The sequence below is a fragment of the Phocoena sinus genome, chromosome 2 (genome assembly GCF_008692025.1).
Source record: "Phocoena sinus isolate mPhoSin1 chromosome 2, mPhoSin1.pri, whole genome shotgun sequence".
NCBI classification, from domain to species: Eukaryota; Metazoa; Chordata; class Mammalia; order Artiodactyla; family Phocoenidae; genus Phocoena; species Phocoena sinus.
Window position 1 is genome coordinate 129,930,879 of NC_045764.1, and position 19,341 is coordinate 129,950,219.

At 38.0% G+C, this 19,341-nt stretch overlaps 1 protein-coding gene across 2 annotated transcripts in view; it reads right to left on the reverse strand.

Moving 5' to 3' along the window:
- Positions 1 to 19,341, reverse strand: part of TXNDC16 (thioredoxin domain containing 16) — a 120,289-nt gene that overhangs the window by 16,761 nt on the left and 84,187 nt on the right. For both annotated transcript variants that reach the window (XM_032624689.1, XM_032624690.1), the window contains 2 exons: positions 18,406 to 18,574; positions 17,910 to 18,046 (listed from right to left, as the gene is read on the reverse strand). In XM_032624689.1, the coding sequence (XP_032480580.1) occupies positions 17,910 to 18,046; positions 18,406 to 18,574 (306 nt within the window). The remainder of the gene's footprint in view (positions 1 to 17,909; positions 18,047 to 18,405; positions 18,575 to 19,341) is intronic.

The window sequence follows — 19,341 nt, forward strand, 5'->3', positions numbered from 1 at the left end:
TATGCTGAACCCAAAAGATCTGTACCTTAGTAGTCAGCACTATATTCGTGATGTGAACATCAACCCTGTTAACCTTGGGTAACCACAAGATTGTTTTCTTTAAAAACGATGCATACTTTCCACAAGACTGAGAAACACTGTAGGAGAGCCAGCTTACTAAAGTGGCAAAATCCACCAGCAGGCAGCACTGAGAGCTCATTTATAATCATAAATTTAATGAGAAATGAGTAACCCATGAAAATATTTTCTTTAGCCTGTGCTATACCAAAGTAGAAAAGATTCATAAGAAAACTAGGCAACTAGAAAGAACTGAGTGCTGTACTTTCATTTCTAAGAGAAATTTCTCTAAATTCTGATCAATAATTGATGATTGTTATCTAAAGCAATGACATAATGGAATCTGTTTTAGCTTCTTTTTTGATAAGAAAATTACACTAATAGTCCCATATAATTTCCTCATGAAGAAGACTCTAAACTCATGAATATGTTTCTTGCAAGCCTCTGCATGAAACCACTTGTACATAAATCCTAAGTTCCTTGGGGAATGGTAGCATTTAAGACTGTAGACCTCAGTTACATATCCATTCCCACTAAATCAAAGTGTAAATTCTCCTTTGAATATTTGAAACCAGGCACATTCTCCTCCTTGGTGAAAACTGCATATATGTCAGAATATATGGCAACCCAAATATAAGGAAATAATCAGTTATCTAAATAAAAAGTTTTTTTAACCACTATAAATATACTTGAGGTGTAATATTAACGGTGACTTACAATATTTAGTTGTTTTAACTTTAAACATATTTTAATTGCATAAGATAAATACATTAGGAGCTGCAAGATGGCACAAGAGTAAGATGCAGAGATCACCTTCCTCCCCACAAATACATCAGAAATATATCTATATATGGAACAACCCTTACAGAACACCCACTGAATGCTGGCAGAAGACCTCAGGCGTCCCAAAAGTCAAGAAACTCCCCACGTACCTGGGTAGGGCAAAAGAAAAAAGAATAAACAGAGACAAAAGGATAGGGACGGGACGTGCACCAGTGGGAGGGAGCCGTGAAGGAGGAAAGGTTTCCACACACTAGAAGCCCCTTTGTGGGCAGAGACTGCGGGTGGCGGAGGCGGGGGAGCTTCTGGGCCGTGGAGGAGAGCACAGCAACAGGGGTGCTGAGGGCAAAGCAGAGAGATTCCCGCACAGAGGATCGGTGCCTACTGGCACTCACCAGCCCGAGAGGCTCGTCTGCTCACCTGCTGGGGCAGGCAGGGGCTGGGAGCTGAGGCTCGGGCGGGCTACAGAGCTTAGACCTCAGGGAGAGGACTGGGGTTGGCTGCGTGAACACAGCCTGAAGGGGGCTAGTGCGCCACAGTTAGCTGGGAGGGAGTCCGGGTAAAGGTCTGGACCTGCCGAAGAGGCAAGAGACTTTTTCTTGACTCTTTGTTTCATGGTGCGCGAGGTGAGGAGATTAAGAGTGCCACCTAAATGAGCTCCAGAGATGGGCGCGAGCCGCAGCTATCAGTGTGGACCCCAGAGACAGGCATGAGATGCTAAAGCTGCTGCCGCCGCCACCAAGAAGCCTGTGTGCAAGCACAGGTCACTATGCACACCTCCCCTCCTGGGAGCCTGTGAAGCCCGCCACTGCCACGGTCCCGTGATCCAGGGACAACTTCCCCAGAAGAACACATGGCGCGCCTCAGGCTGGGGCAACGTCACACTGGCCTCTGCCGCCACAGGCTTGCCTCGCATCCGCTCCCCTCCCTCCCCCTGGCCTGAGTGAGCCAGAGCCCCTGAATCAGCTGCTCCTTTAACCCGGTCCTGTCTGAGCGAAGAACAGACGCCCGCAGACGACCTAGATGCAGAGGCGGGGCCAAATCCAAAGCTGAACCACAGGAGCTGTGCGAACAAAGAAGAGAAAGGGAAATCTCTCCCAGCAGCCTCAGGAGCAGAGGATTTAATCTCCACAATCAACTTGATGTACCCTGCATCTGTGGAATACCTGAATAGACAACGAATCATCCCAAATTGAGGAGGTAGACTTTGGGAGCAATGACATATATATATTTTTCCCTTTTTCTCTTTTTCGTGAGGATGACACGCTCTTGGTGCTCCGACCGGATGTCAGGCCTGTGCCTCTGAGGAGGGGAAGCGAGGTGAGGACACTGGTCCACCAGAGACCTCCCAGCTCCACGTAATATCAAACAGCGAAAATCTACCAGAGATCTCTATCTCAATGCCAAGACCCAGCTCCACTCAATGACCAGCAAGCTCCAGTGCTGGACACCCTATGCCAAACAACTAGCAAGACAGGAACACAACCCCATCCATTAGCAGACAGGCTGCCTAAAATCATAATAAGGTCACAGACACCCCAAAACACACCACCAGACGCAGACCTGCCCACCAGAAAGACAAGACCCAGCCTCATCCACCAGAACACAGGCACTAGTCCCCTCCAACAGGAAGCCTACACAACCCACTGAACCAACCTTAGTCACTGGGAGCAGACACCAAAAACAACAGGATCTACGAAGCTGCAGCCTGCAAAAAGGAGACCCCAAACACAGTAAGTTACGCAAAATGAAAAGACAGAGAAATACACAGCAGATGAAGGAACAAGGTAAAAACTCACCAGGCCAAACAAATGAAGAGGAAATAGGCAGTCTACCTGAAAAAGAATGCAGAATAATGATAGTAAAGATGATCCAAAATCCTGGAAATAGAATGGAGAAAACATAAGAAACGTTTAACAAGGACCTAGAAGAACTAAAGAGCAAACAAACAATGATGAACAACACAATAAATGAAATTAAAAATTCTCTAGAAGGAATCAACAGAAGAATAACTGAAGCAGAAAAACAGATAAGTGACCTGGAAGATAAAATAGTGGAAATAATTACTGCAAAGCACAATAAAGAATGATAAGAGTTGAGGACAGTCTCAGAGACCTCTGGGACAATATTAAATGCACCAACATTCGAATTATAGGGGTGCCAGAAGAGGCAGAAGAGAAAAAGAAAGGGACTGAGAAAATATTTGAAGACATTATACTTGAAAACTTCCCTAATATGGGAAAGGAAATAGTTAATCAAGTCCAGGAAGTGCAGAGAGTCCCATACAAGATAAATCCAAGGAGAAACATGCCAAGACACATATCAATCAAATTATCAATAACTAAATACAAAGAAAAAATATTAAAAGCAGCAAGGGAAAAACAACAACTAACATACAAGGGAATCCCCATAAGGTTAATAGCTGATCCTTCAGCAGAAACTCTGCAAGCCAGAAGGGAATGGCAGGACATATTCAAAGTGATGAAAGGGAAAAACCTACAACCAAGATTACTCTACCCAGCAGGGATCTCATTCACATTCGACAGAGAAATTCAAACCGTTACAGACTAGCAAAAGCTAAGAGAATTCACCACCACCAAACCAGCTTTACAATAAATGCTAAAGGAACTTGTTTAGGCAGGAAACACAAGAGAAGGAAAACACTTACAAAAACAAACTCAAAACAATGAAGAAAATGGTAACAGGAACAGACATATCGATAATTACCTTAAATGTAAATGGATTAAATGCTCCAACCAAATGACATAGACGGGCTGAATGTATAAAAAAAAAAGACCCATATATATGTTGTCTCCAAAAGACCCACTTCAGACCTAGGGACACATACAGACTGAAAGTGAGGGGATGGAAAAAGACATTCCATGCAAATGGATACCAAAGGAAAGCTGGAGTAGCAATTCTCATTTCAGACAAAATAGACTTTAAAATAAAGACTATTACAAGAGACAAAGAAGGACACTACATAACGATCAAGGGATCAATCCAAGAAGAAGATATAACAATTGTAAATATTTATTCACCCAACATAGGAGCACCTCAATACATAAGGCAAATGCTAACAGCCATAAAAGGGGAAAGCGACATTAACACAATCATAGTAGGGGACTTTAACAGCCCACTTTCACCAATGGACAGATCATCCAATATGAAAATAAATAAGGAAACACAAGCTTTAAATGATACATTAAACAAGATGAGCTTAATTGATATTTATAGAACATTCCATCCATAAACAACAGAATACACTTTCTTCTCAAGTGCTTACGGAACATTCTGCAGGATAGATCATATCTTGGGTCACAAATCAAGCCTTGGTAAATTTAAGAAAATTGAAATTATATCAAGTATCTTTTCCGATCACAACGCTATGAAACTAGATATCAATTAGAGGAAAAAATCTGTAAAAAATACAAACACATGGAGGCTGAACAATACACTACTAAATAACCTAGAGATCACTGAAGAAATCAAAGAGGTAATCAAAAAAATACCTAGAAACAAATGACAATGAAAACACGATGACCCAAAACCTATGGAATGCAGCAAAAGCAGTTATAAGAGGGAAGTTTATAGTTATACAAGCCTACCTCAAGAAACAAGAAAAATCTCAAATAAACAATCTAACCTTACACCTAAAGAAACTAGAGAAAGAAGAACAAACAAAACCCAGTTAGCAGCAGGAAAGAAATCATAAAGATCAGAGCAGAAATAAATGAAATAAAAACAAAGAAAACAATGGTAATGATCAATAAAACTAAAAGCTGGTTTGTTGAGAAGATAAACAAAATTGATAAACCATTAGCCAAACTCATCAAGAAAAAGAGGGAGAGGACTCAAAGCAATATAATTAGAAATGAAAAAGGAGAAGTAACAACTGACACTGCAGAAATACAAAGAATCATGAGAGATTACTACAAGCAACTATATGCCAATAAAATGGACAATCTGGAAGAAATGGACAAATTCTTAGAAAAGCACAACCTTCCGAGAATGAGCCAGTAAGAAATAGAAAATATAAACAGAACAATCACAAGCACTGAAGTTGAAACTGTGATTAAAAATCTTCCAACAAACAAAAGCCCAGGACCCGATGGCTTCACACGTGAATTCTATCAAACATTTAGAGAAAAGTTAACACCTATACTTCTCAAACTCTTCCAAAATATAGCAGAGGGAGGAACACTCCCAAACTCATTCTACGAGGCCACCATCACCCTGATCCCAAAAATAAACAAGGATGTCACAACGAAAGAAAACTACAGGTCAATATCACTGATGAACACAGATGAAAAAAATCCTCAACAAAATACTAGCAAATAGAATCCAACAGCACATTAAGATGATCATACACCATGATCAAGTGGGGTTTATCCCAGGAATGAAAGGATTTTCAATATACGCAAATCAATCAATGTGATACACCATATTAACAAATTGAAGAATAAAAACCATATGATCATCTCAATAGATGCAGAAAAAGCTTTCAACAAAATTCAACACCCATTTATGATAAAAATCCTCCAGAAAGTAGGCATAGAGGGAACTTACCTCAACATAATAAAGGCCATATATGACAAACCCACAGCCAACATCGTCTTCAATGGTGAAAAACTGAAAACATTTCCAGTAAGATCAGGAACAAGACAAGGTTGCCCACTGTCACCACTATTATTCAACATTGTTTTGGAAGTTTTAGCTACAGCAATCAGAGAAGAAAAAGAAATAAAAGGAATCCAAATCAGAAAAGAACAAGTGAAGCTGTCTCTGTTTGCAGATGACATGATACTACACATAAAGAATCCTGAAGATGCTACCAGAAAACGACTAGAGCTAGTCAACAAATTTGGTAATGTAGCAGGATACAAAATTAATGCACAGAAGTCTCTGGCATTCCTATACACTAATCATAAAAAAATCTGAAAGTGAAATTAAGGAAACACTCCCATTTACCACTGCAACAGAAAGAATAAAATACCTAAGAATAAACCTACCTAAGGAGACAAAAGACCTGTAGGCAGAAAACTATAAGACACTGATGAAAGACATTAAAGATGATACAAACAGATGGAGAGATATAGCATGTTCTTGGATTGGAAGAACGAACATTGTGAAAATGACTATACCATACAAAGCAATCTACAGGTTCAATGCAATCCCTATCAAACTACCACTGGCATTTTTCACAGAACAAGAATAAAAAATTTCACAATTTGTATGGAAACACAAAAGACCCCAAATAGCCAAAGCTATATTGAGAAAGAAAACGGAGCTGTAGGAATCAGGCTCCCTGACTTCAGACTATACTACAAAGCTACAGTAATCAAGGCAGTATGGTACTTGCACAAAAACAGAAATATAGATTAAGGGAACTGATAGAAGGCCTAGAGATAAACCCACACACATATGGTTACCTTATTTTTGATAAAGAAGGCAAGAATATACAATGGAGAAAAGACAGCCTCTTCAATAAATGGTGCTGGGAAAACTGGACAGCTACATGTAAAAGAATGAAATTAGAACATTCCCTAACACCATACACAAAAATAAACTCAAAATGGATTAAAGACCTAAATGTAAGGGCAGACACTATAAAACTCTTAGAGGAAAACATAGGCAGAACACTCTGTGACATAAATCACAGCAAGATCTTTTTTGACCCACCTCCTAGAGAAATGGAAATAAAAACAAAAATAAACAAATGGGACCTAATGAAAATTAAAAGCTTTTGCACAGCAAAGGAAACCATAAACAAAATGAAAAGAAAACCCTCAGAACGGGAGAAAACATTTGCAAATGAAGCAACTGACAGAGGATTCATCTCCAAAATTTACAAGCAGCTCATGCAGCTCAATATTAAAAAAAACAAACAACCCAATCCAAAAATGGGCAGAAGACCTAAATAGACATTTCTCCAAAGAAGATATACAGATTGCCAATAAACACATGAAAGAATGCTCAACATCATTAATCATTAGAGAAATGCAAATTAAAACTACAATGAGATATCATCTCACACCAGTTAGAATGGCCATCATCAAAAAATCTACAAACAATAAATGCTGGTGAGGGTGTGGAGAAAAGGGAACCCTCTTGCACTGTTGGTGGGAATGTAAATTGATACAGCCTCTATGGAGAACAGTATGGGGGTTCCTTAAAAAACTAAAAATATAACTACCATTCAACCCAGCAATCCCACATCTGGGTTTATACCCTGAGAAAACCATAATTCAAAAAGAGTCATGTACCACAATTTTCATTGCAGCTCTATTTACAATAGCCAGGACATGGGAGCAACCTAAGTGTCCATCAACAGATGGCACATACATACAATGGAATATTACTCAGCCATAAAAAGAAACGAAATTGAGTTATTTGTAGTGAGGTGGATGGACCTAGAGTCTGTCATACAGAGTGAAGTAAGTCAGAAAGAGAAAAACAAATACCATATGCTAACACATACATATGGAATCTAAAAAAAAAAAAGTGGTCACGAAGAACCTAGGGGCAAGATGGGAATAAAGATGCAGACCTACTAGAGAATGGACTCGAGGACGTGGGGAGGGGGAAGGGTAAGCTAGGACCAAGTGAGCGAGGGGCATGGACATATATACACTACCAAATGTACAACTGATAGCTGGTGGGAAGCAGCCGCATAGCACAGGGAGATCAGCTCGGTGCTTTGTGACCACCCAGAGGGGTGGGATAGGAAGGGTCGGAGGGAGGGAGACACAAGAGGGAAGAGACATGGGGATATATGTATATGTATAGCTGATTCACTTTTTTATAAAGCAGAAACTAACACACCATTGTAAAGCAATTATACTCCAATAAAGATGTTAAAAATAAATAAATACATTAATTTAGCAATACTGCTTTTTTCTACTGTCACATTTTATTACACAGTTATATTTATACACATACAGATACATCTATATTTTAGCTCTGTCAGCAAAAGAGTCGAGAGACAAGGACACCGCCATTACTAAAATATTCCTAACCCCTAGATCTTGGTTTCTAAATTCATTGTCCCATTAAAAGGAAATTGGACTCCTTGGAGAACTGGCTGATTCTAGGAATGGGGCTGGGAACATCTTGTGACAAAAGGATGTTTTCAGAAAATAATGGAGACATGTCAAAAGGTCATAGGTACCCAGGACGGAAAAAAAAAAAGGACATGATAGAGTGAAAGGCTCCCACTGACCAAATCTATCTAGGGTAACCTGAGCAATCTAATGACAGTAACTGATTATAATCCACTGAATAAAATAACAACTCAGCCATCCATACTGATAAACAAATGAGTAGTATGCCAACTAATAAAGGTAGAAGGAATAATGGAGTTAGAAATCTCCCACCTGGCAACTATCATAGTAATACCTGTTGCAGGCAGTGAATTTTAAAACTGCTGTGCAAAAGTAAAATGAGGAACAGGACATTTACAGAGTTTTAAACTATATCCCTACAAGATATTTATTAACTAAAAAGCAAAAAGTAGTAACTTTCTAGTAGAGGGGCCTGAAAGATAACACGAGTGGATAAAAGAGACATTTCACCCCTCATAGAACTCATATTAGTCTTCAAACCATTAGAATCTATATGAACAACAAATTAATATCTGATACAAAATAAGTGATCAGCAAATGTTAATAGTTAGCATTTATGAATAAAATCCAAATGTACATAAAAATGTTAATGGATTATAAGAGCCTTTTATTGTTATATGTTTTCTCATTAAATATGTTGAAAATTATGTTGAAAATAATATTTTATATGACAATTGAAAATGATTTTCAAAATAGTGTTGAAAACCCAGCAACTATCATATGAATGTCTGCAAAAACCAAAAACAAAAAGGAAGAGGAACTAATACCTGACTTAAAAGGTTTAGAAACAATCAATCCAGTAAAATAATTAAAAAGCATCATATCCAGATGACATCATTCTGGCACACCAGACCACCTTTATATACCTTAACATTATGCTTTTGAGAGATAACTACATGTAAATTTTATCATCATTTGTACAGCAATATGATCAAGTACACTGTTCCTTATGTTGATCTCTAAATAAAATATACACGTATATATACATATGTGAAAAATTCCTCTAAGCATGTATAATCAGAGAAATAGTTTCTCTATGGGTGACTCAGCACCCTAACTTCTAGTTTTCCATTTATTGTATAATGATTATAAATTGGCAAAATTTTCATCTTTCTGTTTCTATTTGCTACCAGATTGCTCAGGGTTAAGTTTTAGGATTAACTGCAGTGTTTCTAGGTATTCTACATAATTATCCCCTACTTTTATTGCTTAACTCTTAACTTGTTTTAATGATTTTATTGTATTTGTGCTTTTTATTATCTGAAGACTAATTCTTTTTGGAAGGAGGCCCAGTGTAAATAATAAGCAAGAACTTCAGGACACTAGGCACTTGAGGTAGGTAGAAAACAAAGTCAACTGTGGGTGCAAAAACATGAGAAAGGGAAAGACGGAGTAAAACACAGAGTCATTTACTTCATGATTTTTCATAGATAGAATACAAATTTAAAAGTTATGCCCTCTGGATTTTGCCTTCTAAGATGGTAAGCCACATTGCACACATTAACATTCCTTTTATTTCTTTCTAGTGAGTTCTTTTGGCTTTTATTTTTAAAAATTCTGAAGACAAAGTAGAAGGGGAAAATTACTAGACAGCAATTTGTAGAAAGCAAAATTTAATAAGTACTTAATAGTATCTACTAAATGCAATTATAATGCTAGACTTTGGGGATCTTCTTCCCATACAAATATCCTTAAGATATTTCATTCAGAATTTGAAATTCATCTTAAATAAAAGAAAAATAAGAAGGAGGGAAGTTTGCTACATAAATGGAAAGAGTTAGCATGAGATTGCCAACTAAAAATTGTTACTTGCCATCTGTCTCTGCAAGGATGAGGTCACTAGCCACTGCAGTCACCAACCTTCAACACACCCTGAAAGGAGTTCAGGGTGAGATCAGTAATGAAACACTCTGTGCTCTGGGAAAACCTGGCAGAACAGGCCTTCAGATAGCCAGCTATTTTCAGGAGATTTTATGGGCCCAGTTTCTTACATCTTCTCATGTCTAGAAAAGCAGCACTAAAATCATTAACAGAGACATCTGCTCCTCGTGACTAGCAACAACCTTCTTGTGACTAGCAGCAATCTTCTGCCAAAATATGTGCTTGACTGCATGTATCCCCTTCACCACAGTTACGTATATACTGACTACCCCCTACCTCTTTGGAGCAGTTCCTCAGAGCTATCTGAGATGCTGTCTCCCAGGCGATAGTCCTCATTTTGCCTCAAATAAAGCTTAACTCACAACTCTCATGTTATGCACTTTTTTTCAGTCGACATGATGAGGAAAACACTAAGGGTTTTGCTACCCAGGTTTTGGAGAGGCCATCCATCTCCAAAGCCAAGATAATAACATTCTAAGTAATACCACTGGTCAGAAAAAATGCCCTGTGTACTCTTTCTTTAAAACTAACTGAAAGACACAGTCCTATGAAGGACAGAAAAAATATATATAAAGAGTAGGAGTTTAAGAATAGAGAAACTGTAATATTAAAAGAACACTATAGCCAATGATACTATGAAAAAAAAAGTAAAACTAATTGCTGTAAGCGCTGTATCAAAGCTGAAAGCAAAAGCATTAATTTGAAATTAAATATAAGATGCATTCATTTTCTTAGTTCAGTCTCCAAAGGCAATGGAAATGAAAGCAAAAATAAACAAATGGGACCTAATCAAACTTACAAGCTTCTATACAGCAAAGGAAACCATAAACAAAACAAAAAAGACAACCTACAGACTGGGAGAAAATATTTGCAAATATTTAATTTCAAAAATATTAATTTTTGAAATTAATTTCAAAAATATACAAACAGCTCACACAACTCAATAAGAAAAAAAGCAAAAAACCCAATCAAAAAATGGGCGGAAGACCTAAATAGACAGTTCTCCAAAGAAGACATACAGATGGCCAATAGGGACATGAAAAGATGCTCATCGTTGCTAATTATTAGAGAAATGCAAATCAAAACTACAGTCAGGTACCACCCCACACCAGTCAGAATGGCCATCATTAAAAAGTCTAAAAATAATAAACGTTGGAGAGGGTGTTGAGAAAAGGGAACCCTCTTAGACTGTTGGTGGGAATGTAAATTGGTGCAGCCATTATGGAAAACAGTACGGAGGTTGCTCAAGAAACTAAAAATAGAGTTGCAATATGATCCAGCAATCCTACTCCTGGGCATATACCCAGACATAACTATAATTCGAAAAGACACAAGCACCCCTATGTTCATAGCAGCACTATTCACAATAGCCAAGACATGGAAACAACCTAAATGTCCTATGAAGGATGAATGGAGGAAGAAGGAGTGAGATAGATACACTCACTCACACACACACACACACACTGGAATACTACTCAGCCATAAAAAAGAATGAAAAATGCATTTGTAGCAACATGGATGGACCTAGAGATTATCATACTAAGCAAAGTCAGTCAGAAGGTGAAAGATAAATACCATATGATATCACTTATATATGGAACCTAAAATCCAACAAAAATGAACATATCTACGAAACAGAAACAGACTCACAGACATGGAAAACAGACTTGTGGTTGCCAAGTGGGGGAGGAGTGTGTGGGAGGGAAGGATTTGGAGTTTGGGATTAACAGGAACAAACTATTATATATAGGATGGATAAACAATAAGGTCCTAGTGTATAGCACAGGGAACTATATTCAATATCCTGTGATAAACCATAATGGAAAAGAATATGAAAAAGAATATATATGTATTACTGAGTCACTTTGCTGTACAGCTGAAATTAACACAATATTGTAAATCAACTATACTTCAATAAAATAATTTTTAACATCTTTATTGGAATATAATTGCTTTACAATGTTGTGTTGGTCTCTGCTGTATAACAAAGTGAATCAGCTATATGCATATGTATATCCCCATATTGCTTCACTCTTGCATCTCCCTCCCACCCTCCTTATCCCACCCCTCTAGGTGGTCACAAATCACTGAGCTGACCTCCCTGTGCAATGCAGCTGCTTCCCACTAGCTATTTTACATTTGGTAGTGTATGTAGTCAATGCTACTCTCTTAACTTTGTCCCAGTTTACACTTCCCCCTCCCCGTGTCCTCAAGACCATTCTCTACAGCTGTGTCCTTATTCCTGTCCGGCCCCTAGGTTCATCAGAACCATTTTTTTTCTTACATTCCATATATATGTGTTAGCATACAGTATTTGCTTCTCTCTTTCTGACTTACTTCACTCTGTATGACAGACTCTGGAACCATCCACCTCACTACAAATAACTCAATTTCGTTTCTTTTTATGGCTGAGTAATATTCCACTGTATATATGTGCCACATCTTCTTTATCCATTCATCTGTCAACAGACACTTAGGTTGCTTCCACGTCCTGGCTATTGTAAATAGTGCTGCAATGAACACTGTGGTACATGACTATTTGAATTATGGTTTTCTTGGTATATGCCAAGAAGTGGGATTGCTGGGTCATATGGTAGTTCTATTTTTAGTTTTTTAAGGAACCTCCATACTGTTCTCCATAGTGGCTGCATCAATTTACATTCCCACCAACACTTCAAGAGGGTTCCCTTTTCTCCACACCCTCTCCAGCATTTACTGTTTGTAGATTTTTTTGATGATGTCCACTCTGAGTGTTGTGAGGTGATACCTCATTGTAGTTTTGATTTGCATTTCTCTAATGGTTAGTGATGTTGAGCATCCTTTCATCTGTTCATTGGCAATCTGTATATCTTCTTTGGAGAAATGTCTGTTTAGGTCCGCTGCCCATTTTTGGATTGGGTTGTTTGTTTTTTTGATATTGAGCTGCATGAGTTGCGTGTATATTTTGGAGATTAATCCTGTGTCAGTTGCTTCATTTGCAAATATTTTCTCCCATTATAAGGGTTGTCTTTTCATCTTTTTTGTTTCCTTTGCTGTGCAGAAGCTTTTAAGTTTCATTAGGTGCCACTTGTTTATGTTTGTTTTTATTTCCATTTCTCTAGGAGGTGGGTCAAAAAGGATCTTGCTGTGATTTATGTCATAGAGTGTTCTGCCTATGTTTTCCTCTAAGAGTTTTAGAGTGTCTAGCCTTACATTTAGGTTTTTAATCCATTTTGAGTTTATTTTTGTGTATGGTGTTAGGGAGTGTTCTAATTTCATTTTTTACAGGTAGCTGTCCAGTTTTCCCAGCACTACTTATTGAAGAGGCTGTCTTTTCTCCATTGTACACTCTTGCCTCCTTTATCAAAAATAAGGTAACCATATGTGCATTGGTTTATCTCAGGGCTTTCTATCCTGTTCCATTGATCTACATTTCTGTTTTTGTGCCAGTACCATACTGTCTTGATTACTGTAGCTTTGTAGTATAGTTTGAAGTCAGGGAGCCTGATTCCTCCAGCTCTGTTTTTATTTCTCAAGATTGTTTTGGTAGAGACCTTCAAGATGGCAGAGGAGTAAGACATGGAGATCACCTTCCTCCCCACAAATACATCACAAATACATCTACATGTGAACAACTCCTACAGAACACATACTGAATGCTGGTAGAAGACCTCAGACTTCCCAAAAGGCAAGAAACTCCCCATGTACCTGGGCAGGGCAAAAGAAAAACAGAAAACACAGAGACAAAAAAATAGGGACAGGACCTGCACCTCTGGGAGGGAGCTGTGAAGGAGGAAAAGTTTCCACACACTAGGAAGCCCCTTCACAGGCAGAGACGAGTGGTGGGCTGGTGGGAAGCTTCAGGGCCATGGAGGAGAGCACAGCAATACAAGTGCAGAGGGCAAAGTGGAGAGACTTACACACAGAGGATCGGGCCTACCAGCACTCACCAGCCTGAAAGGCTTGTCTGCTCATCCGCCAAGGTGGGTGGGGGCTAGGAGCAGAGGCTTAGGCTTCAGAGTTCAGATCCCAGTAGGAGGACTGGGGTTGGCTTCATGAACACAGCCTGAAGGGGGCTACTGCACCACAGCTAGCCCGAAGGGAGTCTGGGGAAAAGTCTAAGAGGCAAGAGACCATTGTTCCATCAGAGACCCCCTGGCTCCATGTAATATCAAATGGCAAAAGCTCTCCCAGAGATCTCCATCTCAATGCTAACACCCAGCTCCACTCAACGACCAGCAAGCGTAGTGCTGGACACCCTATGCCAAACAACTAGCAAGACAGGAACACAATCCCACCCATTAGCAGAGAGGCTGCTTAAAATCATAATAAGGTCACAGACACCCCAAAACACACCACCAGACGCAGACCTGCCCACCAGAAAGACAAGATCCAGCCTCATCCACCAAAACGCATGCACTAGTCCCCTCCACCAGGAAGCCTACACAACCCACTGAACCAACCTTAGTCACTAGGGGTAGACACCAAAAACAACGGGATCTACAAATCTGCAGCCTGTGAAAAGGAGACTCCAAACACAGTAAGTTAAGCAAAATGAGAAGACAGAGAAATACAAAGCAGATGAAGGAGCAAGGTAAAAACCCACCAGGGCAAACAAATGAAGAGGAAATAGGCAGTCTACCTGAAAAACAATTCAGAATAATGATAGTAAAGGTGATCCAAAGTCTTGGAAATAGAATGGAAAAAATACAAGAAACGTTGAACAAGGACCTAGAAGAACTAAAGAGCAAACAATGATGAACAACACAATAAATGAAATTTAAAATTCTCTAGAAGGAATCAACAACAGAATAACTGAGGCAGAAGAACAGATAAGTGACCTGGAAGATAAAATAGTGGAAATAATTACTGCAAAGCACAATAAAGAATGAAAGAATCGAGGACAGTCTCAGAGACCTCTGGGACAATTTTAAATGCACCAACATTTGAATTATAGGGGTGCAAGAAGAAGAAGAGAAAAAGAAACAGACTGAGAAAATATTTGAAGAGATTATAGCTGAAAACTTCCTTAATATGGGAAAGGAAATAGTCAAGTCCAGGAAGTGCAGAGAGTCCCATACAAGATAAAACCAAGGAGAAACACGCCAAGACACATATCAATCAAATTATCAAAAACTAAATACAAAGAAAAAATATTAAAATCAGCGAGGGAAAAACAACAACTAACATACAAGGGAATCCCCATAAGGTTAATGGCTGATCCTTCAGCAGAAACTCTGCAAGCCAGAAGGGAATGGCAGGACAAATTCAAAGTGATGAAAGGGAAAAACTTACAACCACGATTACTCTACCCAGAAAGGATCTCATTCAGATTCGACAGAGAAATTAAAAAATTTACAGACGAGCAAAAGCTAACAGAATTCAGCGCCACCAAACCAGCTTTACAACAAATGCTAAAGGAACTTCTTTAGGCAGGAAACACAAGAGAAGGAAAACACCTACAATAACAAACCCAAAACAATGAAGAAAATGGGAATAGAAACATACATATCAATAATTACCTTAAGTGTAAATGGATTAAATGCTCCAACCAAAAGACATAGACGGGCTGAATGGATACAAAAACAAGTCCCGTATATATGCTGTCTACAAGAGACCCACTTCAGACCTAGGGATACATACAGACTGAAAGTGAGAGGATGGAAAAAGCTATTCCATGCAAATGGATACCAAATGAAAGCTGGAGTAGCAATTCTCATATCAGACAAAATAGACTTTAAAATAAAGACTATTACAAGAAACAAAGAAGGACACTACATAACGATCAAGGGATCAATCCAAGAAGAAGATATAACAATTGTAAATATTTATGCACCCAACATAGGAGCACCTCAATACATAAGGCAAACGCTAACAGCCATAATAGGGGAAAGCGACATTAACACAATCATAGTAGGGGACTTTAACAGCCCACTTTCACCAATGGACAGATCATCCAAATTGAAAATAAATAAGGAAACACAAGCTTTAAATGATACATTAAACAAGATGGACTTAATTGATATTTATAGAACATTCCATCCAAAAACAACAGAATACACTTTCTTCTCAAGTGCTCATGGAACATTCTCCAGGATAGATCATACCTTGGGTCGGAAATCAAGCTTTGGTAAACTTAAGAAAACTGAAATCATATCAGGTATCTTTTCCAACCACAACGCTATGAGACTAGATAGCAATTACAGGAATAAATCTGTAAACATTACAAACACATGGAGGCTAAACAATACACTAAATAACCAAGAGATTACTGAAGAAATCAAAGAGGAAATAAAAAAATACCTAGGAACAAATGCCTGTGAAAAAACGATGACCCAAAACCTATGGGATGCAGCAAAATCAATTCTATAAGAGGAAAGTATAAAGCAATACAGTTGTACCTCAAGAAACAACTCAAATAAACAACCTAACCTTATACCTAAAGCAATCAGAGAAAGAAGAACAAAAAAACCTCAAAGCTAGCAAAAGGAAAGAAATAATAAAGATCAGATCAGAAATAAACCAAAAAAATGAAGGAAACAATAGCTAAGATCAATAAAAGTAAAAGCTAGTTCTCTGAGAAGATAAACAAAATTGATAAACCATTCGCCAGACTCATGAAGAAAAAAAGGGAGAAGACTCAAATCAATAGAATTAGAAGTGAAAACGGAGAAGTAACAACTGACACTGCAGAAATACAAAGGATCATGAGAGATTACTACAAGCAACTATATGCCAATAAAATGGACAATCTGGAAGAAATGGACACATTCTTAGAAAAAGCACAACCTTCCGAGACCAAACCAGTAAGAAATAGAAAATATAAACAGACGAATCACAAGCACTGAAATTGAGACTGTGATTAAAAATCTTCCAACAAACAAAAGCCCAGGACCAGATGGCTTCACAGGTGAATTCTATCAAACATTTAGAGAAAAGCTAACACCTATACTTCTCAAACTCTTCCAAAATATAGCAGAGGGAGGAACACTCCCAAACTCATTCTATGAGGCCACCATCACCACCAAACCAGACAAAGATGTCAAAAAGAAAGAAAACTACAGGCCAATACCACTGATGAACATAAATGAAAAAAATCTTCAACCAAGTACTAGCAAACAGAATCCAACAGCACGTTAAAAGGATCATACACCATGATCAAGTGTGGTTAATCCCAGGAATGCAAGGATTCTTCAATATACACAAATCAATTAATGTGATACACCATATTAACAAATTGAAGCAGAAAAACCATATGATTATCTCAATAGATGCAGAAAAAGCTTTTGAGAAAATTCAACACCTATTTATGATAAAAACCCTCCAGAAAGTAGGCATAGAGGAAACTTACCTCAACATAATAAAGGCCATATATGACAAACCCACAGCCAACATCGTTCTCAATGGTGAAAAACTGAAACCATTTCCTCTAAGATCAGGAACAAGACAAGGTTGTCCACTCTCACCACTATTATTCAACATAGTGTTGGAAGTTTTAGCCACAGCAATCAGAGAAGAAAAAGAAATAAAAGGAATCCAAATCGGAAAAGAAGAAGTAAAGCTGTCACTGTTTGCAGATGACGTGATACTATACATAGAGAATCCTAAAATCTATACAAAGACTCATAAATGAAAATATTCTTTACATATAGCAAAAAGAAAAAAGGGAAACAAAAATATTATTTGTTGGCAATAGTTAAATAAATTATGGTATATTCATCCAATCAAATATTATACAGCTATGATGTTTTTGAAGAATATTAATCACCTGAAAAAAGGCACCCACTTAATGTTAAATAAAAACAGCAGATACTAACCTAAATACATAGTACTAGCCCAATTACACTAAAATGTACATAAATATGCAATATATCGGTACACAGAAAAACAGTGAAGGAATTACATTAAAGTTCAACAACTCTAAATAATTACAGATTTTTATTTTTTTCTTCCAACTTCTCTGTAGTTTCAAAATTCTCTAATTGAATTCTCTATAATTTAAAAAGATATTAATTCTTTCAAAAAAAACCCTAGTAAACGAGTTCGTTAGCTATATATTACATAATTTAAATGTTCAATTCCACTTACCTGTTGTCATGGTTGGACTAAACAGCCCCAGTACTGACACGCTAGAATAGGAGACCAGGTCTTTATGTAATTTTCCACTTAAATATTCTTCTGCTTCTTGGACAGACGTAATATTCACTGGGCATGAAATCCTGTTGCTGGATGAATATTTAACTATATTCAAAATTAATTTTTAAAGATACTTTTCAGCTTGTAAAAAATAAAATATACTGAACGTAGCATATTCCACAGGACAAGCACTGACAAAATAAAGACAATTAAATACTATTCTAAGGAAAAAATCAGCCTCATTAAACAAAATTTCTATCTCTTAAACAAAATTTCTATCTCCCTAAAGGTGATGGAATGTAGTAGATAGGCTCTGCTCATTAGTGTTTCCCCTGTGATCGCAATTCATACCTCCTTAACCTATCCAAAGTGTGTCAACGAAGTATGGGAATTAGAAGTTTTATAGACCTAACATTTAAAAAATCTTAGGGTGAAGCTGAATACTTACAGCTGGATAAATTTTAGGAGATCTTCAGTTCCTAGCATACCAGCATAAGATACTGGGTTCTCGCCTTCCTTGTACATCTTGACAACAGGAAATTCAGTAACATTTTGCTTGGCACATACATGAGACCAATCTGCACAGTTTACTCTAGTAAGCAGCATAGTAGAGGTGCCTAAATAAAAGGAAAATGCACATTTTACAAATGTTAATGTAGAAAACTCATTTGTTGAGAACTGACAATATTTTTTATATCCCACTCTTTTATTTAATGCTTATTGGAATATAATGGCTTCACACTACAGTGTCAATTTCTGTTGCACAACAAAGCCAATCAGCCATATGCATACACATGTCCCCATATCTCCTCCCTCTTGAGCCTCCCTCGCACCCCTCTATGTCATCGCAAAGCACCGAGCTGATCTCCCTGTGCTATGTTGCTGCTTCCCAGCAGCCAACTATTTTATATCCGGTAGTGTATATATGTCGATGTTACTCTCACTTTGCCCCAGCTTCGCCCTCCCATTCCATGTCCACAAGTCCATTTTCTATGTCTACCTCTTTATTCCTGCCCTGTAACTAGGTTCATCAGTACCATTTTTGGGGGGGGAGGGGGATTCCATATATACGCGTTAGCATAGGGTGTTTGTTTTTCTCCTTCTTACTTCACTCTGTATGACAGACTCTAGGTCCATCCACCTCACTACAAATAACTCAATTTTGTTCCTTTTTATGGCCGAGTAATATTCCATTGTACATATGTGTCACATCTTCTTTATCCATTCATCTGCCGATGGACATTTAGGTTGCTTCCATGGCCTGGCTATTGTAAATAGAGCTGTGATGAACACTGTGGTACATGACTCTTTTTGAATTATGGTTTTCTCAGGGTATATGCCCAGTAGTGGGATTGCTGGGTTGTATGGTAGTTCTATGTTTAGT